General features: G+C 29.6%; 1 protein-coding gene across 2 annotated transcripts in view; it reads left to right on the top strand.

Annotated features, from left to right (window-relative positions):
• The first annotated feature begins 8,130 nt into the window (after window positions 1-8,130).
• Mtr4 (exosome RNA helicase Mtr4) overlaps window positions 8,131-27,704 on the top strand; it is a 70,645-nt gene continuing 51,071 nt past the window's right edge. The window contains exons 1-7 of one of the 2 annotated variants that reach the window (XM_087158598.1): window positions 8,131-8,360; window positions 13,033-13,140; window positions 13,915-13,978; window positions 17,676-17,851; window positions 19,889-20,063; window positions 20,968-21,058; window positions 24,326-24,450. In XM_087158598.1, coding sequence (XP_087014724.1) covers window positions 8,257-8,360; window positions 13,033-13,140; window positions 13,915-13,978; window positions 17,676-17,851; window positions 19,889-20,063; window positions 20,968-21,058; window positions 24,326-24,450 — 843 coding nt within the window. In that variant the 5' untranslated portion in view covers window positions 8,131-8,256. Of the gene's footprint in view, window positions 8,361-13,032; window positions 13,148-13,914; window positions 13,979-17,675; window positions 17,852-19,888; window positions 20,064-20,967; window positions 21,059-24,325; window positions 24,451-27,704 lie in introns of both variants that reach the window. The other variant, XM_087158599.1, reaches the window with a different exon arrangement.

Genomic DNA, 27,704 nt, shown 5'->3' with positions numbered 1-27,704 from the left:
CTTCCTTCCTTTTTACTAATAACCACCTCGTTGCCTGCAATGCTGTTGTCTGGGGAAGACGCTGGAATGTGCACTGGGCGTTGTAGGATGATGATGTCCCACCTCGTTGGAGGTAGGGAGGCCCAGTAACACTTTCAAAGTATCAGGCAGTACAAAACTCTCTTCTGTTATTATTTAAGCTCTAACGTTTCCTCATATTTTTTAAATATTTTTTTTCTAATATGTAACTGATACGTTATTTGTTCTTTCCTTTCTCACCTTTTTTTAATCTTTATTTTTAATGTTTTTCTTCGTTTTTACTAATAACCACCTCGTTGCCTGCAATGCTGTTGTCTGGGGAAGACACTGGAATGTGCACTGGGCGTTGTAGGATGATGATGTCCCACGTCGTTGGAGGTAGGGAGGCCCAGTAACACTTTCAAAGTATCAGGCAGTACAAAACTCTCTTCTGTTATTATTTAAGCTCTAACGTTTCCTCATATTTTTTAAATATTTTTTTTCTAATATGTAACTGATACGTTATTTGTACTTTCCTTTCTCACCTTTTTTTAATCTTTATTTTTAATGTTTTTCTTCCTTCCTTTTTACTAATAACCACCTCGTTGCCTGCAATGCTGTTGTCTGGGGAAGACACTAGAATGTGCAGTGGGCGTTGTAGGATGATGATTTATGCATTTTTAAAATCTCGATTTTATTATCAAATCTCGATTTTCGTATTTACCTGATTTAAAAGTTGAACGTTGCGATTCTTATTCAGGCGATTTAAATATTGTACAGTGCCATTCTTTCTTACGAGATTTAAAAAATCAATATCGCGATTTGTATTTACGAGCTTTTAAAGCCTTATGTAGCAATTCGTATTCACGTGAGCTTAAAATCCAATATCGTGATTCGTGTTTGTGGTTGTAATATCGCACGATTTAAAAATTATGCATCGCGATTAAAAAATTAAAAAATCAATTTCTATTATCGCATTTTTTAAATTCGATGTAGAGTTTCATATTTACGTGATTTAAAAGTCTCATATCGGGATTTATATTCACATGGTTTACAAGTTTAAAATTCGCACTTTTTTGTCAAATTTTTGTTTATATATGGGTCATTCTCACGAAAACTGTCATTTTTCAGTTCATAAAATCCCAAAAAAGTAAAGTGAATAAAAAGCTCTGAAACTTTCTATATTAATAGAAATATGTAATGACATTATAAAGAAAGTATATATCCTGTAAATTATACTTAATATTTAAATTAATTAATTTTTTAAATAATTAATTTATAATTATTAATTTATAATAATTAATAATTAATTAATTAATTTAATAAATAAATTAATTAGTTTAATAAATCAATTTATTAATTTATTAATTTATTTTTCAAATTAATTAATAAGTAAAATAATTATTTTCACTTTTTAAAAAGTGAGGGACTGACACTAATAGTGAGGGAATGATATTTTATTTTAATACATGTTTTTATCTAAGTTACATCTACCTAAAGTTTGAAAATGATAACATACTAAGTATATCTAATATTTATTATAATTTAGTCTTATATATTTAATAGTTTTTACAGGTTTGGGAAATAAAATTGGCTGGCACGATTGAACAAAAAAAATTTAATAATATACTCATCTTGAATCATTCCCTCACTTCAGCGTCATTCCCTCACTTTATACACTAGTGAGGGAATGACGAATTCAATAAAATTTAAAAATAACAGTTAGGCTTTATTAATTTCTGAAGTCAATCACATACAATTATATTCATACAAGAAAGCAACATATAATTATCCACTTTCTCGATGAAGTTGTATTTTATTTTACTCTAAAAAACGACATGAGGGAATGACAAATGTAAAAAATTTTACCTGGTTTGATTCATTCAAATTTATTCCACAGCAAAGCTTCTTTAAGTTGAAGATGGAAACATACTGCAATTTTGTTCTATGATGCCAGTTGTTAACTTCTGAAGTTTTTATTAAAATATTTTTATTCTAAGATGATTGCAGGTGATAAGAACATTGTTGTGAGGGAATGACGCGAAACACTGGGGACAAAGTTTAAAATAGTGCTGTGTTAATATTTTTATCAGAAATTAAATTTAAAATTTATTTTCTGAATTCTATATTTCAATATTCTCAAATAAAAAACACAAATTCGTAAAAAAAAAATTTTTATTTCAGAAACAATTTTTTTCTTTTTTTAAATCAGCAGTGGGGACAAGTGAGGGAATGACATATTGGTATATTTTTATTACCTAAAATTAATAAAATATAAAAATAGATAATTTTATTTTTATTCTTTTGTTAGCTTGCATTCTGAAGGACACTTTCTCTGAAAATTTTTTTTTCGTAAGTTGTAAAACAAACATAATATATACTGGGGACATGAAAATGACTGTTTTTGTGAGAATGACCCATATATATATATATATATATATATTTTCTTTTTTTTTCTTTCTTTTTTTTGCTTTTTGGATTTCCTCTTTTTTACTTTCTGACTACTCTCATCCCTGGAGGTAGGGATACCCAATGAGACTTTCAAAGTAACAGGCAGAACAAAACTCTCTTCTGTTATTATTTAAGCTCTAACGTTTCCTCATTTTTTTAAATATTTTTTTTCTAACATGTAACTTATACCTTATTTGTTCCTCCCTGTTACACCTCTTTTTTTAATTTTTATTTTTAATGTTTTTTTCTTCTTCCTACTAATATTCACTTTGTTTGCCTGCAATGCTATAGTCTGTGTGAGACAATAGAAAGTTCATTGGGCGTTGTACGATGGTGTCCCACCTCGTTGGAGGTGGCTAAAGCTCATTGTGGCGGCGTAAGGTAGCGCCCCGCAAAGGAAACCCAAATGAGTTACAGGTAGCCTTTTATTTTCTTTTTTTTAAATTTCGATACTAATATTTATACTTTTCAAACGTAACTTTTCCAAAAACTGGGGAAATCATAAAATTTTATCAATCAAATTAATTGGTTTTTATATTTATCTTGTCCTTTTAAAAGTCTTCGTTGGTTGAAAGTATTTTAATGCGTCCTCAAATAATATTTTGTCTTATTTAATCATTTATTACAATAGCACTCAATAATATTTTTAGCTACTTAGTTTCATTTCAGGATTCCTGATTAAAGGCTACATACGCCATTTTTATGGTATTGGTACTGAATCTCCATATAATGTGATATTTGTAGTTAAGAAAAACGTATCAGCAGATAGGAAGGAGATCTGAATATTGCTCAGGTAATTTCTCTTTGTTGTGAGTGGCCCAGAATTGGAAATAGCCTACATTTTTGTCCTTTTCCAAATAAACCTATTTTTCAGGATTTAAAATTTCTTTTTGTAAAAAATATGTGGTAGTAGTCACAAATTTTTACGAAAAATGAAATTGAATCTAGATAACTTTACTTTGGAGATAACTTTATTTCTTTTTCCTTGGAAAGAAAATAAATTATTAAAATAGGAGCCCTAATTATGCTCCTATGTTGTTGTTTAAGTTTTAATGTGTTTTCTAACTCATAAAAAAATGGATGGTGTATTTAATGTGGAAAGTATTTTTTTCGAACGCTTGAGCTGGTGCGGTTGAAAGAAGATAATTACTTTGCATGAATTTCGTACGAAATATCCAAGTATTGTGGTAAAAAATTTTACTGCTTTTTTTCACTGAGATTCTAATATTTCTAAAGTTCTCGTGGAGTTGCACCCGGTCTTAAGACCTGTTTACACGGTTCAAGTTCTTGAATCCGAGAACTTCGAGGAATTTCTCGCTCCCAAAAAATTGGATGATTATTCGACATTGTCAGAGTTCTTGAATGCCACTGATTGGTTGGATGAAAAACCTGCGCATGCGCATTGTTCATATTCAACGTTATAAAATCATACTTACTTTAATTCAAAATATCTAAATAAATTAAAACAGAATCATAATAACACAAATAGACGATAGCAGATTCATTAATTTTTTTATTAAAATATATGTTGTTGTTGTAGTTCATTTATGTCGCACTAGAGCTGCACAATGGGCTATTGACGACGGTCTGGGAAACATCCCTGAAGATGATCCGAAGACATGTCATCACAATTTTGATCCTCTGCAGAGGGGATGGCACCCCCGCTTCGGTAGCCCGACGATCTATGCTTGAAGACGAGCACTTTACGGTAGAACAATTTAACGAGGACCCATACCGCGCCCCCTCGGTCCCTACGCAGACTGATGCAAGTGGTCACCCACCCGCACACTAACCGCAGCCAGTGATGCTTGTCTTAACGATCAGTCCACTGCGGGATTAAAATATATGAAAACGGATAGCAAAATGACATAATCTGATGCCTGCTTGTTGACGTCATAAAACCTAAGCAGCTGATTGGTTAAGAAAGGAAAAACTTGGACGGAAAGTATGACATGCAATATTGTCACATAAGTACTTGGACCAAGAACTTGGATGTTCGTTTACAACACGATCCAAGCAAAACAAGTTTCCATCAATCTTCAGTTAAAGAACTTAGTTCGTATAAATAGCTCTCTCTCAAATGGGTAAGATTAGATGCATATGTAAACTCTAGGAGAACTAGAGGGTTAACTTCGGATGATTTGACTTTCTCTAGAAAGAAAAAAAACACTCATAAAACAAGAAATGCGTCCATGTCTTTATCAAAAATAAGATATTGTAAACTAAACAGAATATCTTCATTAGAGTTTTACTCGATCTTCGAATATTAGTCACCTGATCACACTAATGCACACTTTTATAAACAATTCTTTAATATATGATGCCCTGGGATCTTGACGCTCTGGAATCTTTGTAATTAATGGCACTAGTTAATGGCACCTTATCACCTTCATACCGCCTGGAAATTCATCCAGTAATGATTTACTTGGTTACTGTGTTGTTTACTTTTATGTAATTCAACTTTATTTTCCATTGTTTTCGTTGGAAACTTACTATTTTTTCCTAATTTTTTTCAATTCTGTTTTGCTTACTCATTTACGTTTGGTGGACTTTGAGAATCTTCTTCAGGAGCGCAACAGCCCTTTGCAGGCCTTGGCTGCCTCAACAGCACGCCTTCTCCAGCTCCCTCTGTCCATGGCAACTCCCCTCCAGTTCTTAAGTTTCAGGACTTTGAGGTCGTTTTCAGTGTCTTTGAGCCATCGAGTAGGTGGTCTACCTCTAGAGCGGGACCCCTGAGGGTTCTTGAAGGTGGCAATTTTTACAGGGCTATCTTCAGAGCCTCTCCATATATGTCCGAGCCATCTTAGTCGGTTGCTTCGGATTATCTGCATAATTTGAGGATGTTTATAGAGCCCATAAAGTTCAAAGTTGTACCGTGTTCGCCAACATCCCCCCTCTGGTATGGCACCAAAGATAGTTCTAAGTATCTTTCTTTCAAACGTTTCTATCGGGCGTTGTACGTCAAGGTTTAAAGTCCAGGTTTCGTTTCCGTATAGCAAGACAGGCAGAATGAGTGTCTTATATAATTTTAGTTTTGTTTTTTGGCTAATAAAATTCGATCTTAGTTGACTTTTTAGTCCAAAAAAACATCTGTTGGCCATATTGATTCTATTGTCAATTTCAGGTTTCAGTTTGTTTTGGTCATTGATAATTGTACCAAGATACTTAAATTCTTTAACCTTTTCAAAGGAATGTCCGTTTATCTGCAAAGGTTCACTATAGTTTACAGTTGAGCTTGAAAACTCCATGAATTTGGTCTTGTCTTCGTTAATGGAAAGGCCCATATTTATAGCAGAGGCCTCAAGGGCTTGAAAGGCATCTTTAACAGCCCGTTCTGATCTTCCAATGATATCAATGTCGTCCGCATAAGCGAGGATTTGGAGAGATCTGTTCCAAATAGATCCTCCTCGGTTTAATCCGCTATCCCGAATGCATTTCTCCAATGCCAGGTTAAAAAGCAGACAAGCAAGAGAGTCTCCCTGGCGCAGGCCTCTTTCGGTAATGAAAGGTTCAGATAGATGGCTTTGGATTTTAATCCTGCATCTCACATTGTTGATAGTGGCACGGGTGAGACTTACGAGTTTTGTAGGGATTCCGAACTCGTTCATCGCTTCAAGTAATTTATCTCTTTTAATGCTGTCGTAGGCAGCTTTGAAGTCTATAAATAGGTGAAAAGTCCTGATGTTGAACTCTTTAGTTTTTTCAAGGATCTGTCTTAGAGTATGAATTTGGTCAATGGTAGACCTTTGAGGCCTGAATCCACATTGGTAATTTCCGACCGCTTTATCAGCAAAAGGCTGGAGCCTTTTGAAAAGAATATTGGAGAAGATTTTATATGCCGTATTGAGGAGTGTTATACCTCTGTAGTTACGACATTCAAGTTGGTCTCCTTTTTTAAAAATAGGGCAGATGGAACCTTCTTCCCATTCAATGGGTATATTCTCAGTGTCCCAGATTTCAATTAGGAGTTTATGGATAGCATCTATAAACTGGGGTTCGCCGGTTTTAAGAAGCTCAGATGGGATACAATCGGGACCAGCCGATCTGTTGTTTCTGAGTTTTTTAATAGCCATTATCACTTCATCGATTGAAGGTGGGGGGTTATCTACATCCCTCAGTATGACTAGATCTACTGGGTTGTTGCGAGGGACAGAAATATCATCCTTGCCAACTAGCAAGTCTTGGAAGTAGGACTTTGAGAATAGATGCCTTATTTTTAGTACTCAAAAACAGGTTCTCTAGCGTTTTTAAAAGGTGCATATTTTTGATTTTTAAGTGATCTTAAAGGTGCTTTTTTTTATTGTTCAATTTTTTTACATAATTTGCATTTAATAACAAAAATATGTCGACACCATTATTTAGCTAAAATTACAAATTTTGAAATTTTTATGATATTTTTTAAAGGCAAGCTAAACTTAAGTGTTCCTTCACTGGTTAGTTTTACCCTGTAAGATGTTGAGAAGTTTGCGATGTTGTGAGAGATGCATTAAAATGTTAACTACTTATTTTTATTAATATTTATAAAATATATATTCAAGAAATTGATGAATATTTTACTCCAAATCTATTCATACGTGCGTATATTATTGAGATTGTATCAGTTATTGAAGGAAAAAAAAAATAATCCCAATATGTTGTATAATCATATTCTATCAGAAGCATGCTTTTATAAAACTCCACATAAGTTGAATAAAATGTTTTTTATTCAAATTTCTTTACTAAATTGCAAATAGATTTTTAGACGACTAAAAAAGAAACGTATTTTATAGTTTAAAAAAAAACATTAGCAAGCGATTATTAGCGAAAAAAATATGAACGAAACGCGCTAAGTCAAGTTCCACGTAAGCTTATCACATTTTAATATTAATCGCCCCATTTAATTATTTCGTCATTTTCACCAAATTATTTTTTTTAAAATAATTAATTTCAACTTTTCTCATCTAATAAATAAAAACAGTTGAAACTTTACATTTTTCAATTAATATGGTATAAAAATAGCCATATATGGTGTTGAATTATAAGGTATACCTTATAATTCAACATTTTTCATCCTCAATTTAATTAAATAATAAAAATTAATAAATAATTATTAAAAATTATTTTTTTTCTGAAATTATCTTTGGGTAAATGAGTGGGTGTAATTTTTTTTGAATTATTTCATTAGTTTTTAAAATATGACTGAAAACGCAAAAATCGAAAGTAACATTAAGGGGTGCAAACTTTGAATCGCACTCCTGACCAAAGATTGGGGACCACATTTCCCAGATTACGGCTACCCCCTATATTTTGAAGATAAGAAATCCAAATATGTAAAAAAAAATATTTGTTTATTCAGAAAAAGTACGTTTTTGTGTTTGATTTCGTAACTTAATTAATAGTTAGCATTAATTAATTAGCATAATTGAGGTCACCCCCAGGAGCCATTAAGATTGACACCTAGTTTGTGATAATCTGATCATTAGAGCGAAAGTTATTCAGGGTGATATCTTTTTTTTTTTTGCGGACTGTTCATTTCTATATAACTGAAGAGGAGAGGGAAAGGCCAAAAGCATGGAATCAGTCTTCTCCCAGGATAGCGCATTCAAGCGCTGCGATCGCCTTTCATAATTTTAAATTTATTTTTCTTGGCTGCTAAGCAATATCCGAAGGTACTTACGTGGGGCTACAATTTTTATTTGTAAGTTGCAAGCTAGCTTCCTTAATCGTATTATTAAGGTACATTGCTGCGGTGTTTAAATATTTTGCACGCGAGTTCTTTAATTGACGAAATTAATTAAATATTAATTTAGTATTGTTTTATAAATTATCATGGATGATAATGACGATCTGTTCAGTGTATTTGACGATGAGAGTGACAAAAATACCAAAAAGAGTGATTTAGTTACAGTCAAAACAGAAAAAGAACCACAAATGTACGTATTTATCATTTTCTACTAGACAGAAAATTTGAGGATTAACGCCGAAAGTTATTGTTCATGTACCGTAACTCTGTTTTGAGAATAATATATTCTCGATTTAATGAATTTGGGAATTGTCCAGGGAAAAGTCTGTTAACATTTTTGATTCAACATCTCGAAAAGTCAGGGAGTTAGATTTTTCAAGTGCCAAACATGCGATCTTCACCCTAACATTTCACGTTTAACACATGTTTATGCACGAGTTTCGTTTTCACGCACTTGGCATGTAGTAAAATTTCACAGAGCCTTAGCATTTTGTGAGTTCGAAAACTTTCAACTGGAAAAAGGTTTTTAGTTGCTGGAATCCATAACAAATGGATGGATTTCAGATTGTTTGTTATGAAAATCGTCTATACTTAGATAAATTAAAGGCATTTCTTAAAATCCTACAATAGACTTTTTGAAATCTCACCAAGTTGATGATTATTGCTTGGATCAAAGTTGTTCTATTTTCTATTATTATTTAACAAACAAAACAATTTAAGTTATAAAACATTTATTAAAATACTTTTGATTAGATAAAATAAAAAAAATAAGGTTGCAACATATTTCCCCAAAATATCATCCAAAAATCTAGTTTTGCTAGATTTAAAAAAATTGCAAAGTTTTTGGGCTATTCTAGGATCTGGTATATTTCCATATCTTGATCTGTCGTGCCAACTACACTTGCCAAGGTGCCAAATAGCAATTTTTTTAGACAGAAAACTGTAGATGCTCGCCTGGGGGTGGGTTCGAGTTGGTCCCTTTCAGTGATGTTTTTTTTAGTTTCTCGCGGGCCACTGCTCGGAAGTTTCCAAGACCTGGTCGTAATTCTGCCACAGACCAGAATATGGAAAAATCTCCCTAGGATTCATCTGGGCATATTTTTTTTCTTTTTAATTTCTAGTATTAATATATAAAAGTGAAAAACAATCATCATTTCACTTTTTCTTACAATCTAAACCCGAAATGTTCATGTTGCTAATGTTTAACAATGGTCACTAACTAAGTTGTGCCTCAAAGAAAAATGTCTCTGCTATTTTGGAAATTCTGTTGCATACTTCAAACAAATGCTCCTTTACTCCTGTTGATCACTATCTATCATGCCACCTATTTACCATCTTATGGCAAGCTATTGAGATCAACATTAAGTGATTCCAGTGAGTCCATTTCCCCAACTTTTGGAACTAAGTTTTTGCCAGGACAGTGGAAAAAACTGTTAAAAACAGGCAAAAACCAAATTATCTAAATTGCAGATTAAATATTATTACAAAATACTTGAAACACATTTAAATCAATCATAAGGAATAATAATTTTGATGCATTATGTGAAAAAATTATTTTTAAAATATTAATAATTAATATAAGGGTAATAATTTTTAAAAGATTAAAAGTTTTTGACCTCTTTTCATTTTAGAATCCTTAAATAAATGTTTTTTTTTCAAAATGATGAATAAAGTATTGAATTTGCGCAAATTTAAAAAATTGCATTGATACTTGTATATTTTAATTAACTACACATGTTGATAGATATTTTATGAATGCTTTAAATTATAGTTATATTAATTTAAAATAAGACATTTCACTGGAAAAAAGAGAATAATCACTAATTTTTCGATCAATAATGTTTTAAACTACTAAAATGATATAATACTTTATAATTTAATTATGGAATAATAATTTTGTTAATTTTTTGAATTATATATATTTATAGTATATATTTCAATTTTAGGAATAATTTTGTATCAAAAATGTGCTTTTGTCCTCTCATCTTGGAAAATATAGGTTTTTACCATGGTTTTTTCCAGCTGCAGCAAAATCTAAACCAACGCTGGAACTAAGTTACTTTTGGTGCATTTTAACTTCTTTTTCCAAAAATGCAAACTTCACTGAAAGTTACTTGCACGCTATTTAACAATTTGCTGCTAAAAAAGCTCTTTTAAAAGTGAAAGAAAAATTAACTATGTTCACAGTAGATGGCTTGCGTATGAATGAAATTATTAAATAATTTATTATATATATATACAGGGGTCTGTCTAGCTTTTTTCGAGAGGAACCAACTTTGTGAAAATTTAGACATAATTTGTGAAAATTAAAAATTATATTAAAAAATCAACACAAAAATATGGAAAAAATAAGTTTCTTACTTGATACAACTATAAAATTTGAAGATAAAGTATTTTTTTCCTTAAGTTAATTTGTGAAGGTAACGCTAAACAGTAGTAAATTTGGCCTGGATATACCCCTGATGTATATACAGTACAGAACCCGTTATCCGGTGAACTTTGAATGAACTATGAACTCCGGTGAATAATCAGTAAACCGGAAAACCAAAAAACGGAACGAAATTCAATAAATTTTCCCGCCATTTTTTAAAAATAAAATTTTTTTTTCCTCATAAGATTTTAGGATTTTTCTTTCTTTTTTGAGAGATGTTTACCTTACCATCATTTTGGAAATAATCATTAGTGTATTACTTTGTTTCTTCGAGATTATTTCCAAATATTTCTTTTTTTAGTTGGGTTTAACAATAAAAAAAACGGCTTTTTGTAGCGATTCAGAAAACCGAAAAATCAGTTATCCGGAATAGCGATGGTCCCGATCGTTTCGGATAATCGGTTCCCTACTGTATATATATATATTTGTTAAATAATTTCATAATTTTATCGTAAATGGTAGTTTAACAGTGTTGACGTTTTGTAAGTCCAAAACTTGTTTTGGATAGGACAAATGGGTTTCATTGTCATAAATTGTCCTGAATTGAACTAACTAAAACTGTACTAAATTGTCTTAAACATTGGTAATAGGGAAAAATTCTACATTGTACTCATAATAATTACACAGATTAATAAATATTTGATACTTGTTATACAATTTGCTTGAGAAAATAATTTAAAGGCTTATAACCTTTGAAGCACAAACAGAACAACAAAAGTGAATACCTAATCCTTTAAATATGAAAAAATATGCTTTTAATACTGATAAATTATTTTTTTGCATAAAGATAAATAAATAATAATAAACTTTTTTAATAGAACAAAAACTTTCCTTCATTTCTTGTTCAAGAATTAACCTTTTATTTCAGGGTTGGGGTTTTGGACAAGACATGTAGGTTTTACTGTCCTAAACTGTCTTAAAGTGTCCAAAACCTTGAACTTTGGTAAAAGGTAAAAATTCTATATGTGTGACCAATTTACACATTATAATTACCTGTATCAATAAATATTTGATATTTTTTATACAATTTACTTTAACTTATTAAAGGAAAATAATATAATATATAATATAATAAAGGTTCAGAATTTTTGAAGCTTCACAATGCATTGAACAACAAAAGTAAATACCTTATCCTTTAAATATAAATATGCTTTTAATACTGATAAATTATGTTTTTGCATTAGGATAAATAATGCAATATTAAAAATAATAAATTTTTAAAAAAAATACATTTGTTTAAAAATTAACCTTTTATTTTTCACAATATTTTAAAGATTTTTTTTTTATAATTTCTGCAACACAGGATAATAAAAAAGACATCTATTTAAAAAAAAAAAAGAATTGTTTTTAAATATAAACATATTAGTTTAAATTGGAAATACGAAATAACTGAAAAATGTATTAATAGTTTTGAAGGACATCAGTTTCGGTTACGGACACTGGTTATGTATCACCACTATGTTAAAAGAATTGCAAGTATTAAAATTTACTCAAGCAATGCAAGTATTTCATTACTTGGCCTATTTATTAAACCCTAAGTATAAAGTTGAAGGCTTGTCTAATGTGCAAAAAGAAAGTGCTTGATCATATTTAATTGACAAATTTCCTGAGTGCATTTCTCTTTTGATTGCCTTGGAAGCTGAAGCGAAACCATTTCCGAAAACTTACTTCACAGAAGCTGGGACAACCATTAAACCAGTGACATGATGGACGACTATTGAAAAATCAATATCATTTGGGGAATATTCCAAAGACATTGTTAAATTCATCACTCTTCTACTCTCATGCCCAGCAAGCTCAGCATCAATTGAAAGGATGTTTTCAAATTTTGGAGTAATTCACTCAAAACTTAGATACTGTTTTGGTGTGAGCAGCTAAATTAGTTATGTGCCATCGAATGTTAAGAGGACCAATTGAACTTGATTACTGATTAATCTTCCTTTGTTTAATGTTTAAATTGAAGAGTCAAACAATATTAATAAAGCATTATACTTATAAAAACAAATATTCTCTAGTAGATTTAATAATCAAATGTTATTAGTTCTTTGTTTATTTTACCTTTTAAATATTGTTCAGACAAAATAGTGACATAATTAGAGTAGAAGGGTTTTGGACAGGATGGTTTAAACTGTGGATTAATCCATCCTGTCCTAAACCTTGCCAACCGTGTTATTTTTCACAATATTTTTTTTAAAAATTGTGACATAATTTTAATTAAAGGGTTTTGGACAGAACGGTTTAAACCGTGGATTAAATCATTCTCTCCTAAACCTTGCCAACTCTGGGGGGTAATTATATTGAAATAAAATGGCCCTTAGTGTTAGGGGAAAAAAGCTCCAAGAAGATCAATATATATATATATTAAAAGTTTATTATAAAATAAATGTTTGTCATAAATTATGTTCTGTTAATACTATTTATTTGTTTGTAGTGTTTGTGACTTTTTGAAAGAAATAGCTGAAGGCAAAAGGATACACGAAGAAGAATCCAATGTTGAGACAAAAAAACTGAAGACAAATAATATTCTAGACACTATTAAGTATGAAGTATGCTTTAACTTATTACCATTTCATGTATGCTTAACTATCTTGAATTCTGTACTTCTCCCAATTTTAAATTTATTAAATTGATTAAAATAACAATGTGCATAGCTCTTTTAAAAAGTGCTTATTTTCGATTTTTGTTTTTTAAAAGCCCTTAAAGGCGTTTTTTTCATGAGGTGTTTTTAAAAAGTGCTTAATTTTCCCTTTGTAGCATTAGATTTATTTCTTTACGATGTCTATTTTCATTTTTACCATGTTTTATGCAAAAGAGTGGTTCTCAATTCATTCAACCACAATCCATTTTGGCGCGCTTGTCGGTATGTAACGTATGATCCAGCCAATCTTGTTACATGTCTGATGAAATGCTTATGTGTGTCCATCTACCGAGCTGAGTTAGGTGAGACTGTTGCACTATAATGTGCAACTCTGCTGCATTTTGCAAGATATTCTCAATTTCATGCTTCATTTTCCACCCTCTGAAATTGAACCGAATAATCTCTCAATCTTTTTATGGTGGCTAATATAATCAAGAAAAAGAGTTCTTTGTCAGAAACTAGGTATTTTATCATGATCATGTAAAGTTTTTAAAAATCATTTTTCATTTTGTTAATCTATATAGTGGTTAAAAATATTTTTTTAGTGCTTTAAAAGTGCTTATTTTTCGTTGAAAAATTTGGCCATGCACCCTCTTTTCGAAATTCCATGTGTGTAATTATTATTTTGATCTGAATTTACATTTATCTCTAACAGCTTAAAATTTTACTTTTCAGCCTAGATGAATTTTCTAGAATTCAAATTCATGTTGTGGAAACTGTTGAAGCATGTCTACATGAGGTAATATCATAGTTTCATTGCTATTTTAATTTTTTTTAAAAACTTAGTAGTTAAGGCTAGTCAGGTGAAAAAATTGTCCTCTTACAAAATATAAACTATTCTCTCATTCTAAGATAATTGTTACTATTTTTATGCTACCTGAAGCATTTCCTGGCAATACCTTTTGTTGAAGTCCCAATTATTTCTTTTTAATTCTCTAATTGATGGACTTTTAATTCAACAATACTCTCACTTTATTCCGAATTATGGTTCTTTATGCCATAGACAGATGGCAGCTCAATTAACAGAATTTGTTATGCAGATTTATTCTAAAGTAAACTATTTAAAAGATGCAATTAAGAATAATGGAAAAAGTAATTAAGAGTAAAAGAAGATAGTAAGAATATGTATAGATAGAAGATAGTAGAAGAAGTAATTAAGAGTAAGTAAGAGTAAAAATGTTGCAAAAATTTGTATGAAAAAAATTAGTTATTTTTTTACTCATTAAAAAAAATTATTATTTTTTTTCATTTTTACATTAAAATATACAATATAAAGGCTGTGAAAGTAGCTCCATGAATTATACTTTTATGTATAAAATGATTTTAAAAATCATGAGAAATTTTTTCTCTTATGAATCTATGAATTAATACAATATTATGCCAACATATTTAATTAATTGTCAATAAAAATAGTCACCTTAATACTGTAACATATGAAATGATAAGTAAAGTAGTTACTTAACTCATAATGTTACAAATATAAAGGAAAACATGAACTGTTCTGAAATTATTTTCTTAAAGACCAATATGAAAATATTAATTTTTGGTCAGGGAAAATTGGATTTCTTTTTATTAATTAGTTATGGTCTAAAAGCAAGTATAATTAAATATTCTTGTTATGCCACTATTTCAGTACTTAGGTACAAAATTCAGCATTTTATGTAAACATTAAAATTCATGCATTATTTTAAAAGTCTTACTTTAGAAGAAAAAAAAAATATTTGAAACAAATAAAATGTAGCTAAGAATAATTCTTGTATAAATTAATTATCAGAATTATTTATTAATGAGAAAAATGGTTATATCATATGAATTAATTATGAAAAATTTTTGAAAATGTTTAATTAAAAAAAAATTAAAACAATTAATAGTTAGAAGAATACTTTAAATATAATTAAATCGCTTATTTATATTAATTTAATGTTTTCATGTTCTGAATGTATCTGATCATGTTCTCATGTTTAATGTTCCGAAGTAACTATTTTAGGAGTCTTAGCCTGTTGGCAGCCAGTAGTTTGATATCCATTTATTAATTCAACTTAAAATAACTAAATATAGTTGGAGTTCTATGTAAAGAATAGCCATTTTGTGAATTTATCTATTTTGCGATTTTTCTTCTTCGAAGAACTAAGAACATTTTGGAAATTTCTTCATAAAATAACTTCCAAATGTCAAAGTGAGCTTTGTATTTAACAAACTTTTCTTCCAGATCCTATTTCCTAAAATAATCCGGAACCTTTCAAACTTGTTAACGTATTTTATGACTAAAATGACCTTGAATTGATTTTCGAAGCCGTTAAACTTTTAGAGAAACCAATAAAATCTCTTTCTCTTTTTGTTTGCATTTCAAATGAAAAACTTATGCAAAATGAACAGATTTTATCAGTTGTAATTAAACACAAGAACGCATGTGGTATTGTATGTTTAAAATTATTTATGATAAATGCAGCTATAATTTTATATGAAAATTTAGTTTTTTTTTTAGCTGAAAATGTATCTATCTTGTACTAGATAATGTTTTGCTCTATTCTTGCTTTCCATGCAGATTTCTTTCATGGTTAAAATTTATAAAATAAGATACTAGTTTTCAAGATAAAAGTGCATCAATTGCTATTTTAATTATGTCTATTGTTTATGAATTTAAAACCTGTTTTGTGTTTTTTAAGTCTTTCAAAAGGTAATTTTCTATTTAGTGAATTATTCATATGACAAAGATGATTGTACTCCGGAAAAAATCCGGATTTTTCGCTAACCGCGATCCAGAAATCCAAGGTCCAGAAGTTTCAAGAAATCGTAGATTACATTTATGTATATTGAATATTGACACGACCCACCCTATTTGTGTAGGGTTTACGTCAAACAGAAATTGTACAATAATTAGAAAAAAAAGTTACATAAACACCCAAAGGGGCAAACAGACAGTCAAAAGACATTTTTTAACCATAGTAGTAAAATCACATTTTTTAACCAAAGACCATAGTAGTAAAATCAAACACAATAAAAACACAATGTATTAAAATCGAACACAAAAAGAGTTAAAATTACTGAGATTACATCGTAATGGAAAAATGCAAGTAAAACCGTTACATTTATGTATAAAAATTCTTGTCAATTTTATTTAGAAATATTAGAGCTAGAATTTATACTTGTCCTCTCTTTCATCTGTAAATATTTTTTTTGGCGGAATATTAAATGTGATTAGTGATAAAAGTAAACCTATACATAATTATTCCTTTAAATTATGCTGCATATATGAATTTCATATTTTAAAAATATCAATGATTCAAATTTATAAAAGACATTAATTTTTGGAAATGCGTCATTAATGATTTTGCTCAAGAAATTTTCGGGATTTTTGAGTTGGGCTCACCATCACCCCTGACATAAAGAACTTATCAGGATGTAGCGACTACGTTAAATAGAGGTCTGACTGTATAATAAATAAAAATAACTAAGTCCTAATTAGTAGCAGGGTTGGCAAGTTTTTGACACATGACGGTTTTTACCGGTTTACTATGGTTTTTACCGTCATGTCAAAAACCCCGCTGTCAAAAATTTCAAAAACTGTCAAAAAAGCCGTAGTTTTGAGAAAACTGTATTTTAATTTTAGTTTAACTGCTTATGATTTAAAATTAATTCATTTTTGGGCAATAAAATTAGAAAAAAAGTTGCTAAAAGATATTTAAAAACAGTTTTTTGCATTTTCCCAACATGATTGTATCAAATCATACTATTTGAAGTAAAATATTAGGATACTAAACAAAATTTTCAACATTTCCAAGCATAATTTTGTTTGGCATATTACATTACTGACGAACGTCAAGTCATTCCTGACTTAGTTTGTTAGTAGTTACAAGTTTTGAAAGTTTTGTTTAGCTTATTTCTAATATTTAAGAAATGCCAAATTTTAAATTCTTCTCTTTAGTTCTTGAATTTATTAATAGTTCCAAGCTTTTTTATTTGTTTGTTTATTTCTAACAATTAAGAAGTGCAAAATTTTTAATCCTTTGCAAATCAAGCTATAATGATAAAAGTTAAGTATCACTATTTTCAATAAGTATATTACAATATTTCTGTATGAATGTATATCCTTCTATAAGAATACATGTATATAGTTGCAAAATCAATAGCAATTGTTTACAACATTCATTTATAAAGGCAATTAAGTGAAAATAATATATTGTCCGCTATATGCTATAAATTAAAGAAAACAGTTGGTTTTTGACAGTTTTTACCGGTAAAAACTCGGTTTTTACCACTGTCATGTAAAAAACCAGTTTTTGACGGCAAATACCCAACCCTGATTAGTAGGAATAAAAAAGTCCTGGTTCAATATAATACATCAGATTTAAATAATTATAAAGAAAAAAACTTCCAATTTTTTTTCCAATTCTGATATTTTATTATACTGATCAGTATTTCTTTGTTTATTTTAGGTTGCTGTTCCTCCCGACTCAGATTACATGCCACTGCGACAAAGTCAGAATCCCCCGTCTCGCAACTATCCCTTTCTGCTAGATCCTTTTCAAAAAGAAGCCATCCTTTGTTTGGAGAATAATCAGTCTGTTCTTGTATCTGCTCATACATCTGCGGGCAAAACAGTTGTAGCTGAGTTAGTATCTTTTGTAAAAACAATTCTAATCCTTATTTTTTTTGTTGACAGCAATAGATTCAGTCCAGCTTGAAATTGCATACTATTAGTTTTTCGCTAATCTGATTTTATGTAAATTTCTCTTTGGGTATTTTAGAAGGCATACTATATACCGTTTTTTCTTCTTTGATTTAATCAGGGTTCCCAGGGGTCAGGGAAAACCTGGAATTGTCAAGGAATTTTATTTTAACTCAAAAAATCAGGGAACAGTCTGGGAAAATTGAAATTTTTTTTTTCCTTGCAAAAACCTGGAATATTCATATATTATTCTTGGAAAATAACCAGTCTGAAAATTGTCTGTAACAGTAATCAGGTATTGAGATTTGAGTTAAATAATTCTAACGTCTATTACAATTATTTGTTGTAAAAAAGTCGCATTTTAGTCAAACTGAAATGTTCCCTTCCTCATTTAATAATATTTTTTTACACAGGAAATCTAATACTCCACATTACGAATAAAAGAATCAAAGTTTTCTGATGAAAATAAGCTCTCAATTTTTATTGAAATTTACCTGGTATACCTGGAAAAGTCAGGATTTTTTTTTTCTCTAAAATTTAGTGGAAACCCTGTTTAATTTTAATCAAAGTATTTAATTAAAGGTTCTCAAGTTGCAAGAGTTTGATTTGTTGAACTGTATTAAAGAGATTGAAGTTACAGTTTGTCTATGGTAAAAACTCCCCTCGCTTCAAAGTCTAAGGCCATCTACTGCTATCGAAACATGAATGGCACATTTCAGGGAATGTAGCTCCTTTTCACTGTAAGATTAACACAATAGACCGAAAAAGAAATTCCCTTTCTCTTGCTTACCTGAGCCAGGACCTGTCCCATACAATGATCCCTTACCCCTACTTGAAGTAGTTGTAACTTGTTACCATAGTCACCGACACAGGTTCAGCCAAATGGCTAGGGGAGTTCTTACTTTAGACAAACTATATCTCATTTGCTCTACCTAATGATTTAGAATAGTTAAGAGTGTTAAATGTTAATTTTCTAATCGTGAGAATTGGAGAAGGAGTTGCTATAGATAGGAGGCAGCCAAGGCCTGCAAGGGGCTGTTGCTCTGACAAAGAGGAAGAAGAGATTTGGAGTTCTCTAATGAAGGGATCTACTAATGAATTAAAAAAGAAATTAAATATTGTGTGTTGGAGATGAGTTATTTCAAAAATTGGAATCAATTACTGTGTAGAGTTTATTTAAAATTATTTTAATTCAATTAGAAATTTAATATTTGTAATTTTTTGAATAATGAATTGAAGGATCTTTTGCAAATAATTCTTTTAAATGTTTAGTTGCCTTGTAAAGATATTGAAATATTTTAATTAAATATATTAATTTCTGATTATTAAATAATGATTTACTTCATTATTAATTTATAGGGTGTGGGTAGTAAAATAAAGTTTTATTACAGCATAATATGTGATTAATGTTGTTTTATTCTGGATATGGAACTTTGTACTGCATTATTGTTTTGAGCTAGAGTTGTGGAATTTGAATCGACCAACCATCACAGGGATTCAAACCTGATTCACCTCATTAAGCAAGTGCTCTATCCTCTGAGCTACCATGCTAACTTATTGTAGTTTGTGGGGCTTGCGCACCTCTTGCATGCCTGCCAAGTCCCCTGTTTTTTAACAAAGAGTCCTGTATTTTACAACTATCTCCTGTATACCTATATATTCTCAAATTTATCTGAATTTGTTGAAGAAATTAAAGAAATTTTTTTGGGAGCATTAAAATATTAGCTGTTTGCAAAAATACTTCTCTTATTCCTCAACAGATGGTGTAAACTTCTTTGGATTAAGTACTAATGTATGATGTTTCAAAACTTTACTCGTTGCATAAAAAATGTTGCTAATAAAATCCCATTATTTTATTTTTCCAATGTTGTCAGGTGTGTTAAAATATAAAAATGAAATTCTTCCATAAGTCCAAATATTTTAAAAGGTGTCATACTATGTATCGCTGAACCCCCCCTAATATTTGTTTAATATTCTCAGGTATGCCATAGCCACATCTCTAAAAAACAAACAAAGGGTGATTTATACGACTCCCATCAAAGCTCTAAGTAATCAGAAGTATAGAGAATTTTTTGAAGAGTTTAAAGACGTAGGATTACTGACTGGGGACGCTACCATCAACCCTTCGGCCAGTTGTTTAATTATGACCACAGAAGTACGTATATAGAATGGTTTCTTACTTACAGGTTATCTGCGCACCTGCAAAGTCATGAAAAATCATAGAAAGTCATGGATTTCGATACTGAACAAAATTTGTCATAAAATGTCATAATTTTAACTGTGTTTTTTAAAAAATCATGGATTTAGGTTGCTGAAAAATCGAATTTTTTAAATAAAATTTGCCTCCTTTTCCAATTTCACAGTGTTCCAATGTTCCGAATATCTGAATTAGTTACAAAATCCCTACTCATAGTCATATTTTATTGAAATATAAAATGTTTTTATCATGTTCTTTAAAAATTAGGGTGTTCTTTCAAAAAATGAAAAAAGAACATCATTTCTAGAGCGAATTATCTTTTAAACATCTGTGATTTCAGGATTTTTATTTATTTATTTTTTTATTATTTTATCAATTTAAAATTCTAGTTGTAAGCCATTTATTGGTGAATTTTCTTTTTCTGAAATGAGAACAGAAAAATTACTAGTATTCCTTTCCTTTTGGATGAGCAAGAAAAGTATCTTTAAAATTTAATTCTGCAGAAAAAAAAGTTTTTCTTTTGTTTCTTAGCTTTTGTATTTTTTTCCAGCTATTTTATTGCTTCAACTCTTTCTTTTACTCTGTTCTTTTAAATTTAAAATCTAAAAATATGAATGTGCAGAGTAAAACAGTTTTGGTTACACCTATCTTTTAAATGAATGTTAAATTGTAATGCTTTTTTTAATTTATTGCTGTGTTTTTGTCGGAGAAATTAGTAACTTCATTAAGTCATGAAAAATTCTTGGAATTAGTCATGAAAATTCGTGGATTAGAAAATCTAAAATTTAGCAGATACCATGTACTTATTTCCCTCTGTAGTAATGAGTGACTCCCTTCTGAGGAACTTCTTCTCTTTTTCTAGATTTTAAGAAGTATGCTGTATCGCGGCTCGGAAGTGATGCGAGAAGTAGGCTGGGTTATATTTGATGAAATTCATTATATGAGAGACAAAGGTAATATAATATCACAATACTAGATTTGAAATTGTATCATAGCATGGTATCACAACACACCTACTTAATTCTGGCTCTCCACATGCTTTAAGGCTTGCCAAATCACAGGGAAAAACTTTAAAATATAGGGAATTAAAAAAAAAATCACCTAAAACAAGTTATGGAAACTTTTTAAAAAAAAATAAATTTCTACTTAGGTTAAAAAAGAAAAATGTTATTTTAGTTACTTTTTATTAAATAATTACAATACAAAATTATTACAATACAATAGTGATGAATTATTTTCATTTTAAGCATATTCTTTGGCTGCTGGGCCAACTAATTTTCATTAACCCCTTCCTTCTCGCTCCCGTGAAAATGATGGGGTGAGTTTTCGCTCGCTATTTCTCGCTCCCGTGATATTGACGGGCTGGAGTGTTCAGTAGTAATGCTCCCATAAGAATAAAACTATTTCATTTCTTTTGCCCGGAAAACATTTTATTTCTCATTTTACAGACGATATAGCAGTACCCGGATATTGTTAAGGTAATTGTAAATAGTTAGTTTATTTTAAACTAGATACTAGCACTAATCAAATATGTGTATTTGGTAAAATAGATACTTTTATGACAGTTTTCTTGAAAGTTAACCGATCGTTAAGGGGTTAAAAAATTATTGCAGGTATTTAAGTTGCAATTTCAACTATTTATCCCGAAAGTATCATGAATTCTTTTTCTTATGTAATTTAAACAAATTATCTCAATAAAATATTTAAAATGATACAGTATGCATAGCGTTTTTAAAAAGGGCTTAAAGGTGCTTATTTTTGATTTAGATTTTTTAAAACCCCTTAAAGGAGCTTTTATTTTTATTTGGGGTTTGTAAAAAGTGCTTAGTAATCTTTTTGAAAGAGATTTTCTTTGCCGTGTGGATTGCGTGTCGTTCTAACTTAAAAAATTGATTTTCATAATTTTCTCTGCAATATTTATCAGAAACTATTTTTTTCTTTTAATCATGATTATGTAAGGTTTTTTAAAATGTTTTTTAATTTTATTGATTTCATGTTTATAAATTGCGAACTTTAAACGAAAGAAAAAATAATTTTTATTACTGCTTAGATCAGGGGTCGCCAAACTTTTTTGATCATCGACCCCTACATAATTTTTCGAAATCTCCATCGACCCCCATAAAAGTAATTTTCTGTTAATTAAAATAAAACTCTATTAGATACTGTGTTTGCACATTTATTTTATGATTTTAAACATTTATTAAAGTAATAGTACATTGTGTAACAATAGTTTTATGAAAAATATATTAATATTGAAATTTAAATACCTTATTATTAAATAATAAGTAATTATGCATAAGTAGATATAATAAGTAACTAAAGGTTTACTGCTTCTTGATCAATAAGATGGGTGTGCCTGGTGCTTTTTTGCAAGGTTCGCTATATTGGGCTTAAAATTGGTCAATTTTAATTTTCCTCAAAATTGGTCAATTTTGTAATCTTCGTAAAAAAATACAAAGTGTGCTATAGTTTTGTCGCGGGCTGTACTAATCCATATTATTAATGCTTACCTTCTTTTTTGTGCATTGATAATTAAAATTGATATCTAAACTAAACGAATGGTTTTATCGAAACAATAACTAATTTTCCAAAACTATAAAAGTTTTAATAATGACACTGCAAATATTCAACACAGTTTGCAAAGATAGCTGAAAGTGCGTATGATATTTGCATTTGTAACGTCAATGCTCGTCACACGTGACAAGTGCACATATGGATATGACTTATAAACTGCGCTGAGTTTGTGCCACTGCGCGTTGGTACGTAAATACTTGTTTCACCCCAGTAAATATACGTTTATTAATTCTTGTTTTATAAAGAAACTGATATTGAGTCAATTATAAAAAAAAATCTCAAATTTTACATACTTAATTAGGTATGTGTGATTTGCGTATTGAGAAATGTTTTTTTCCCCGACCCTTCTGATTCGGATCGACCCCCATTCGCCCTCCTGTCTCAGATCGACCCCCGCTTTTGTTAAATAGACCCCTGGGGCTCTATATAGACCACTTTGGCGACATCTAGCTTAGATCCTCATTATGATTTTTTTGGAAAGTGATTAAAAATATTTTTTGCATGTTTAAAAGGTGCTTATTTTATGTTGAAAAATGTGGTTATGCACCCTGTGATAGTATTTTACTATTTGATTGGAGTGAGCAAATCCATTTAGTAACATTGATTGATTAGCAACATCATTGATTAATCCATTGAGCACTGAAGTTCAGCTGTTCATAAATGTCTGCTACTTGCGTTCCACACATTATATTGTAGATTTTACATTTTTATGAGAAGAACTTCATTATTTTGGTACAATTATTTTAAAAGTATAAACAACTGAAGTATTTCTTTCAATTCCTACTATTAGTTTCACACTCTCGCTGTATTTTGTTCAAATAAATTATTTTAAAAATTGCATACTCAAGTTAATACAGTTTCTTCGAAATAATAATTTATTCATTAAAAAGGGATGAGTGAAAAACGAATTGGAATTTTCTGATGGGTTAAGTATTAGTCATTGTTTTAAATTTTACTATAAGCCACACTTATTTTAAAAATAGCGTCAGTGAAAATTTGTCAATTTTACTATAAGCCACACTTATTTTAAAAATAACGTCAGTGAAAATTTGTAACTTATTATGACGTGATCATAATAACATCAGTGATAATTGTTAACTATTTGAACAAAAAAAAATAGTTTATTGCTCACATTTAAATATTTAATTATTTTATATTTGCTGTGTCAGATAAATTAAATGAAGAACATTACGTGGTTGCACGTATGGTCCACGCCACCCAATTTATACTTTTATAGTTGTCTGATACCACGTGCCCTTCTTCAATTCCTATAATTAGTTCACACTCTTCCTATTATCTTGTTCAAATGTTCAATCGTTAAATAAAATACTTTTTATTCAGCCACTCAAGTTCAAATACATTTTTTAAAACTTGTAGTGGTCTAACTTGATTTGATGTTAATACAGTTTTTTAAAAATATTAATTCATTCATTAAATTTAATGTATTAATTTTAGTTTTATATGGGAGAAAATATTGTAATTATTTAATAAAAAGTAACTAAAATAAAAGTTTTCTTTGTACACCTCAGTAGGAATTGACTTTTAATTTTTTTATATTGTTTTGTTTCTTTCTTCATTACCTTAAGCTTTTACGTTATTGCAAAACATTGAATTTTATTGATGTTAATATTTTTGTTTGTTTGCAGAACGAGGTGTAGTTTGGGAAGAAACAATTATATTATTACCTGACAGTGTTCATTATGTGTTTCTCTCTGCTACAATTCCCAATGCAAGGCAGTTTGCTGAATGGATTTGCTATTTGCATCATCAGGTGTTTATATCATTGCTCTTTAAAATATCATGTTTCTAAAATGTTCCTGTAATATTTTAGTTTTCTTAAGTTAAATTGTAGAACATTCTAAACAAGAGAACAATGTAAATATTTATTACAAATTACAATTGTAATGAAATGGGCTTTTAGCTGTCAAAGTGAATGCATGATGCTTATCATTTTTAAAAGGTGCTTAAAGGCGATTATTTTCGATTTTCATTTTTAAAAGACATTAAAAAGGCTTTTTTTCATGGGTTGTTTTTAAAAAGAACTTAATTTTCCTTTTTCGAAAATAAGAATTTTTTTCTTTACTATGTGGATTTTCGTCACGTATTATGCAAAAGCATGGTTTTCACATTGTTCTATTCAACGTTTTCACAATTCATTTAACCACAATCTATTTTGGCTTATGAAAACTCCAATCATTTTACATGTTTGATGAAATACTTGCAAGTCCGCATGTGCCTCATCTGAGCTGGGTTTAGGGACTTTATTGCACTCTCATGTGCAACTTTGCTGCATTTTGCAAGATATTCTCAATTTCAGACTTCAATTTCCCCCCTCTGATATCGAACAAAAAAATCTTTTGATCATTTTATTACGGCTAATATAATCAAGAAAAAGAGTTCTTTGTCAGAAACTAGTTATTTTATCATGATCATGTAATGTCTCTGAAAATTATTTTGCATTTTATTCATGTATATAGTGCTTAATAATATTTTTTGAGTTCTTAAAAAGTACTTTGATAGTGCTTGTATTTTGCTGAGAGATTTGGCTAGGCACCTTGGAATGTAATGAATACAATAAAATCAGGAAGAACGAAACACCTATCTTTCTATTTATCTTGGTAAAGTTTCCAGAGAAGCAAAAATATTTTTTACAGAAAATGATCTTACTGCCGCAACATATTTTTTAAAAGTTTGGAAACCATTAATTTTCAAACTTTTATTTTGAATTTTAATGGTGCTACTCTTTGACTTTATCTCAATAACAGGGTTCCCACGGTCCTTAAGGGGACACTTCACGATGGAAAACCCAAAAATCGACCAAATTATACTTTTTTCAATTTTTGTTTCAAAAAATAATACTTATATCTAGCTACAATTTAAAAGAAAAATTTTTCAATTTCATTCATTTTTTGCAAAGTTATAAGCATTTCAAGATTTGTAAACAAGGTTATGTAAACTGTCTGTTTTTATAGTTAAACTGTTTTTTCTCAATGTTGTTTTTTACGATAATATTCAAACTTCGAAAAGTTCCTTGCGCATGAGTTTTGAATAAATCTTTATTTTTTTCTCATATATATGATTGGTCTAATGTTCCGTAACCAATGTGATATAAATAAAAGCTGAATACTCACTGAATATTTTTTAAATTACTTTAAATTGTTATTTAAATTTCAATTTTTAAAAATTATATAAAGACTATGATATTTTGATTTTTTATTTGTTTAAAATTAAGTGCTAAGTTGTTCAAACATATCCAATTTTATTTATACTTATTCAAACTGTAATATAAATGAGTTTCATACAGCTACGATAAAAACTCATGCGCAGGAAACATTTTGAAATATTGGAACATTTAGTAATTTAACTTGCGGATAAATTATTAAAAAAATTATAACTTTTCAACAAATTAATATTTTTGCTTCAAATTTTGGGAATATCTTTCTAAATGCTTTATTCACAATCTATGAAATTTTCATTAAAATTGGTTGATATTTAAAAAAAATCATTTTGAACCTGAAGTGTCCCCTTAAAAGGCCTTAAAAACTGCTTAATTTTTATTTTGTAAAATAAGGGTCCTTAAACTTAACTTTGGTTCAAGGTTTTTAAAAGTCCGTAATTTTTTAGCCTCTCTATGGTTGAGAGAAACAATTATTCAGTTAAATTTTTTAAAACAGAATCTTGTTCTTTTATTACTTAGAATTAGACCATGCATCGAAGGTAAAGCATTTTGGATAGACAAAAATTAATTTGTGTGTGTGTCTGGGGGGGGGGGGGCTAACTACAGACAAGGGGAAGAAAATTGCGTCCTTGCATTAATATATTGGTTCTTTCATTAATATATTCTGCCTTTTGCCTAAAATGATACTCTATAAGGAGAGTGAAGCATTCTAAAAGAAAAGAATAGTGTGGACAAGGGAATACTGCACATTGAAAAGAGAGTGCTTTTTTTTTTTGAGATAGTGCTTTTTAATGATCATTTTATTCAGTCAATATTGCAACTTAATATACCGTTTTTAATTTTTGGTTGCTTTAAAATTAGTTAATGTTTTTCGCCCGAATGTTTAGTCACATTGGTAAAGTTAATTTATAAGTAACAGGTTTGACTGAAAATATATTTTTGTTACAGTTCATCATAGAATTAAATATAACACATTTGCGGGTCTGGTAGCGAAATATCAAAACTTGTTGAAATAATTTTTTCAATGTTTTTGCCAAAATTCTTTATTCACTCTGTTTTTTTTAAAAAAAATATGCATGGAAAAAGTGCAAATCTTAATATCTGCACTTAATTTTACAATTCAATTTCAATGAGATCATTAAAAATAGAATGCAGATTAGTTACATGCGGTAACTTTTACAATCTGAATGACGTTAACTTTTCACAATAGGAATTTTTTTTTAAAAAACCTGACCCGGGTTTGCAAAAATTGCCTGGTACTTCTCTGGCCAGCCTTGTTAATTAATGCAATTATATCAGTGTTTACGTTATAATAACAAATTATTATTATTATTTTTTCTGTTGATGTTTTTTAGTAAGGTAAATAATTTGCACTGTCACTGTATGTCATGTGTATATTCGATGATAAACAATCATACTATTTTAAAAGTCCTTAACTTTTACTTAAAAGTACTTAATTTTCTCAAAAAAAAGTCCTTAAAAGTGCTTAATTTTATTGTTGAAAGATTGGAAACCCTGAATAAGTGTGACTTAAGTTCGTTGTCATCTCTGCTTCGCTATTTGTGCTACTGATGAAAGACACAGAAACTTTCTGGTAGATGCTTCAAGAATATACTTTTGTGACACAAAAACACGTTTAGGTTTTAAAATAAATTAGCTATTTGAAATTTCCCCTTGGCAGAATTGCAGCCACACGGCACCATTGTCACAGAACCAGAGTTGGCAAGATTTAGGACAGAATGGATTAATCCACGATTGAAACCAGTGTTTAAACCGTCCTGTCCAAAACCCCCTTGTCTTAAACTGTCCAAAACCCTTTTTTTCAAATTATGTCACAATTTAAAAAA

The sequence above is a fragment of the Parasteatoda tepidariorum genome, chromosome 3, assembly GCF_982258835.1.
Source record: "Parasteatoda tepidariorum strain Cologne lab strain chromosome 3, Ptep-v5.0, whole genome shotgun sequence".
In the NCBI taxonomy this organism is placed as follows: domain Eukaryota; kingdom Metazoa; phylum Arthropoda; class Arachnida; order Araneae; family Theridiidae; genus Parasteatoda; species Parasteatoda tepidariorum.
The sequence above is the reverse complement of the archived record's forward strand: the minus strand, read 5'-3'. Positions and strand labels throughout refer to the sequence as shown.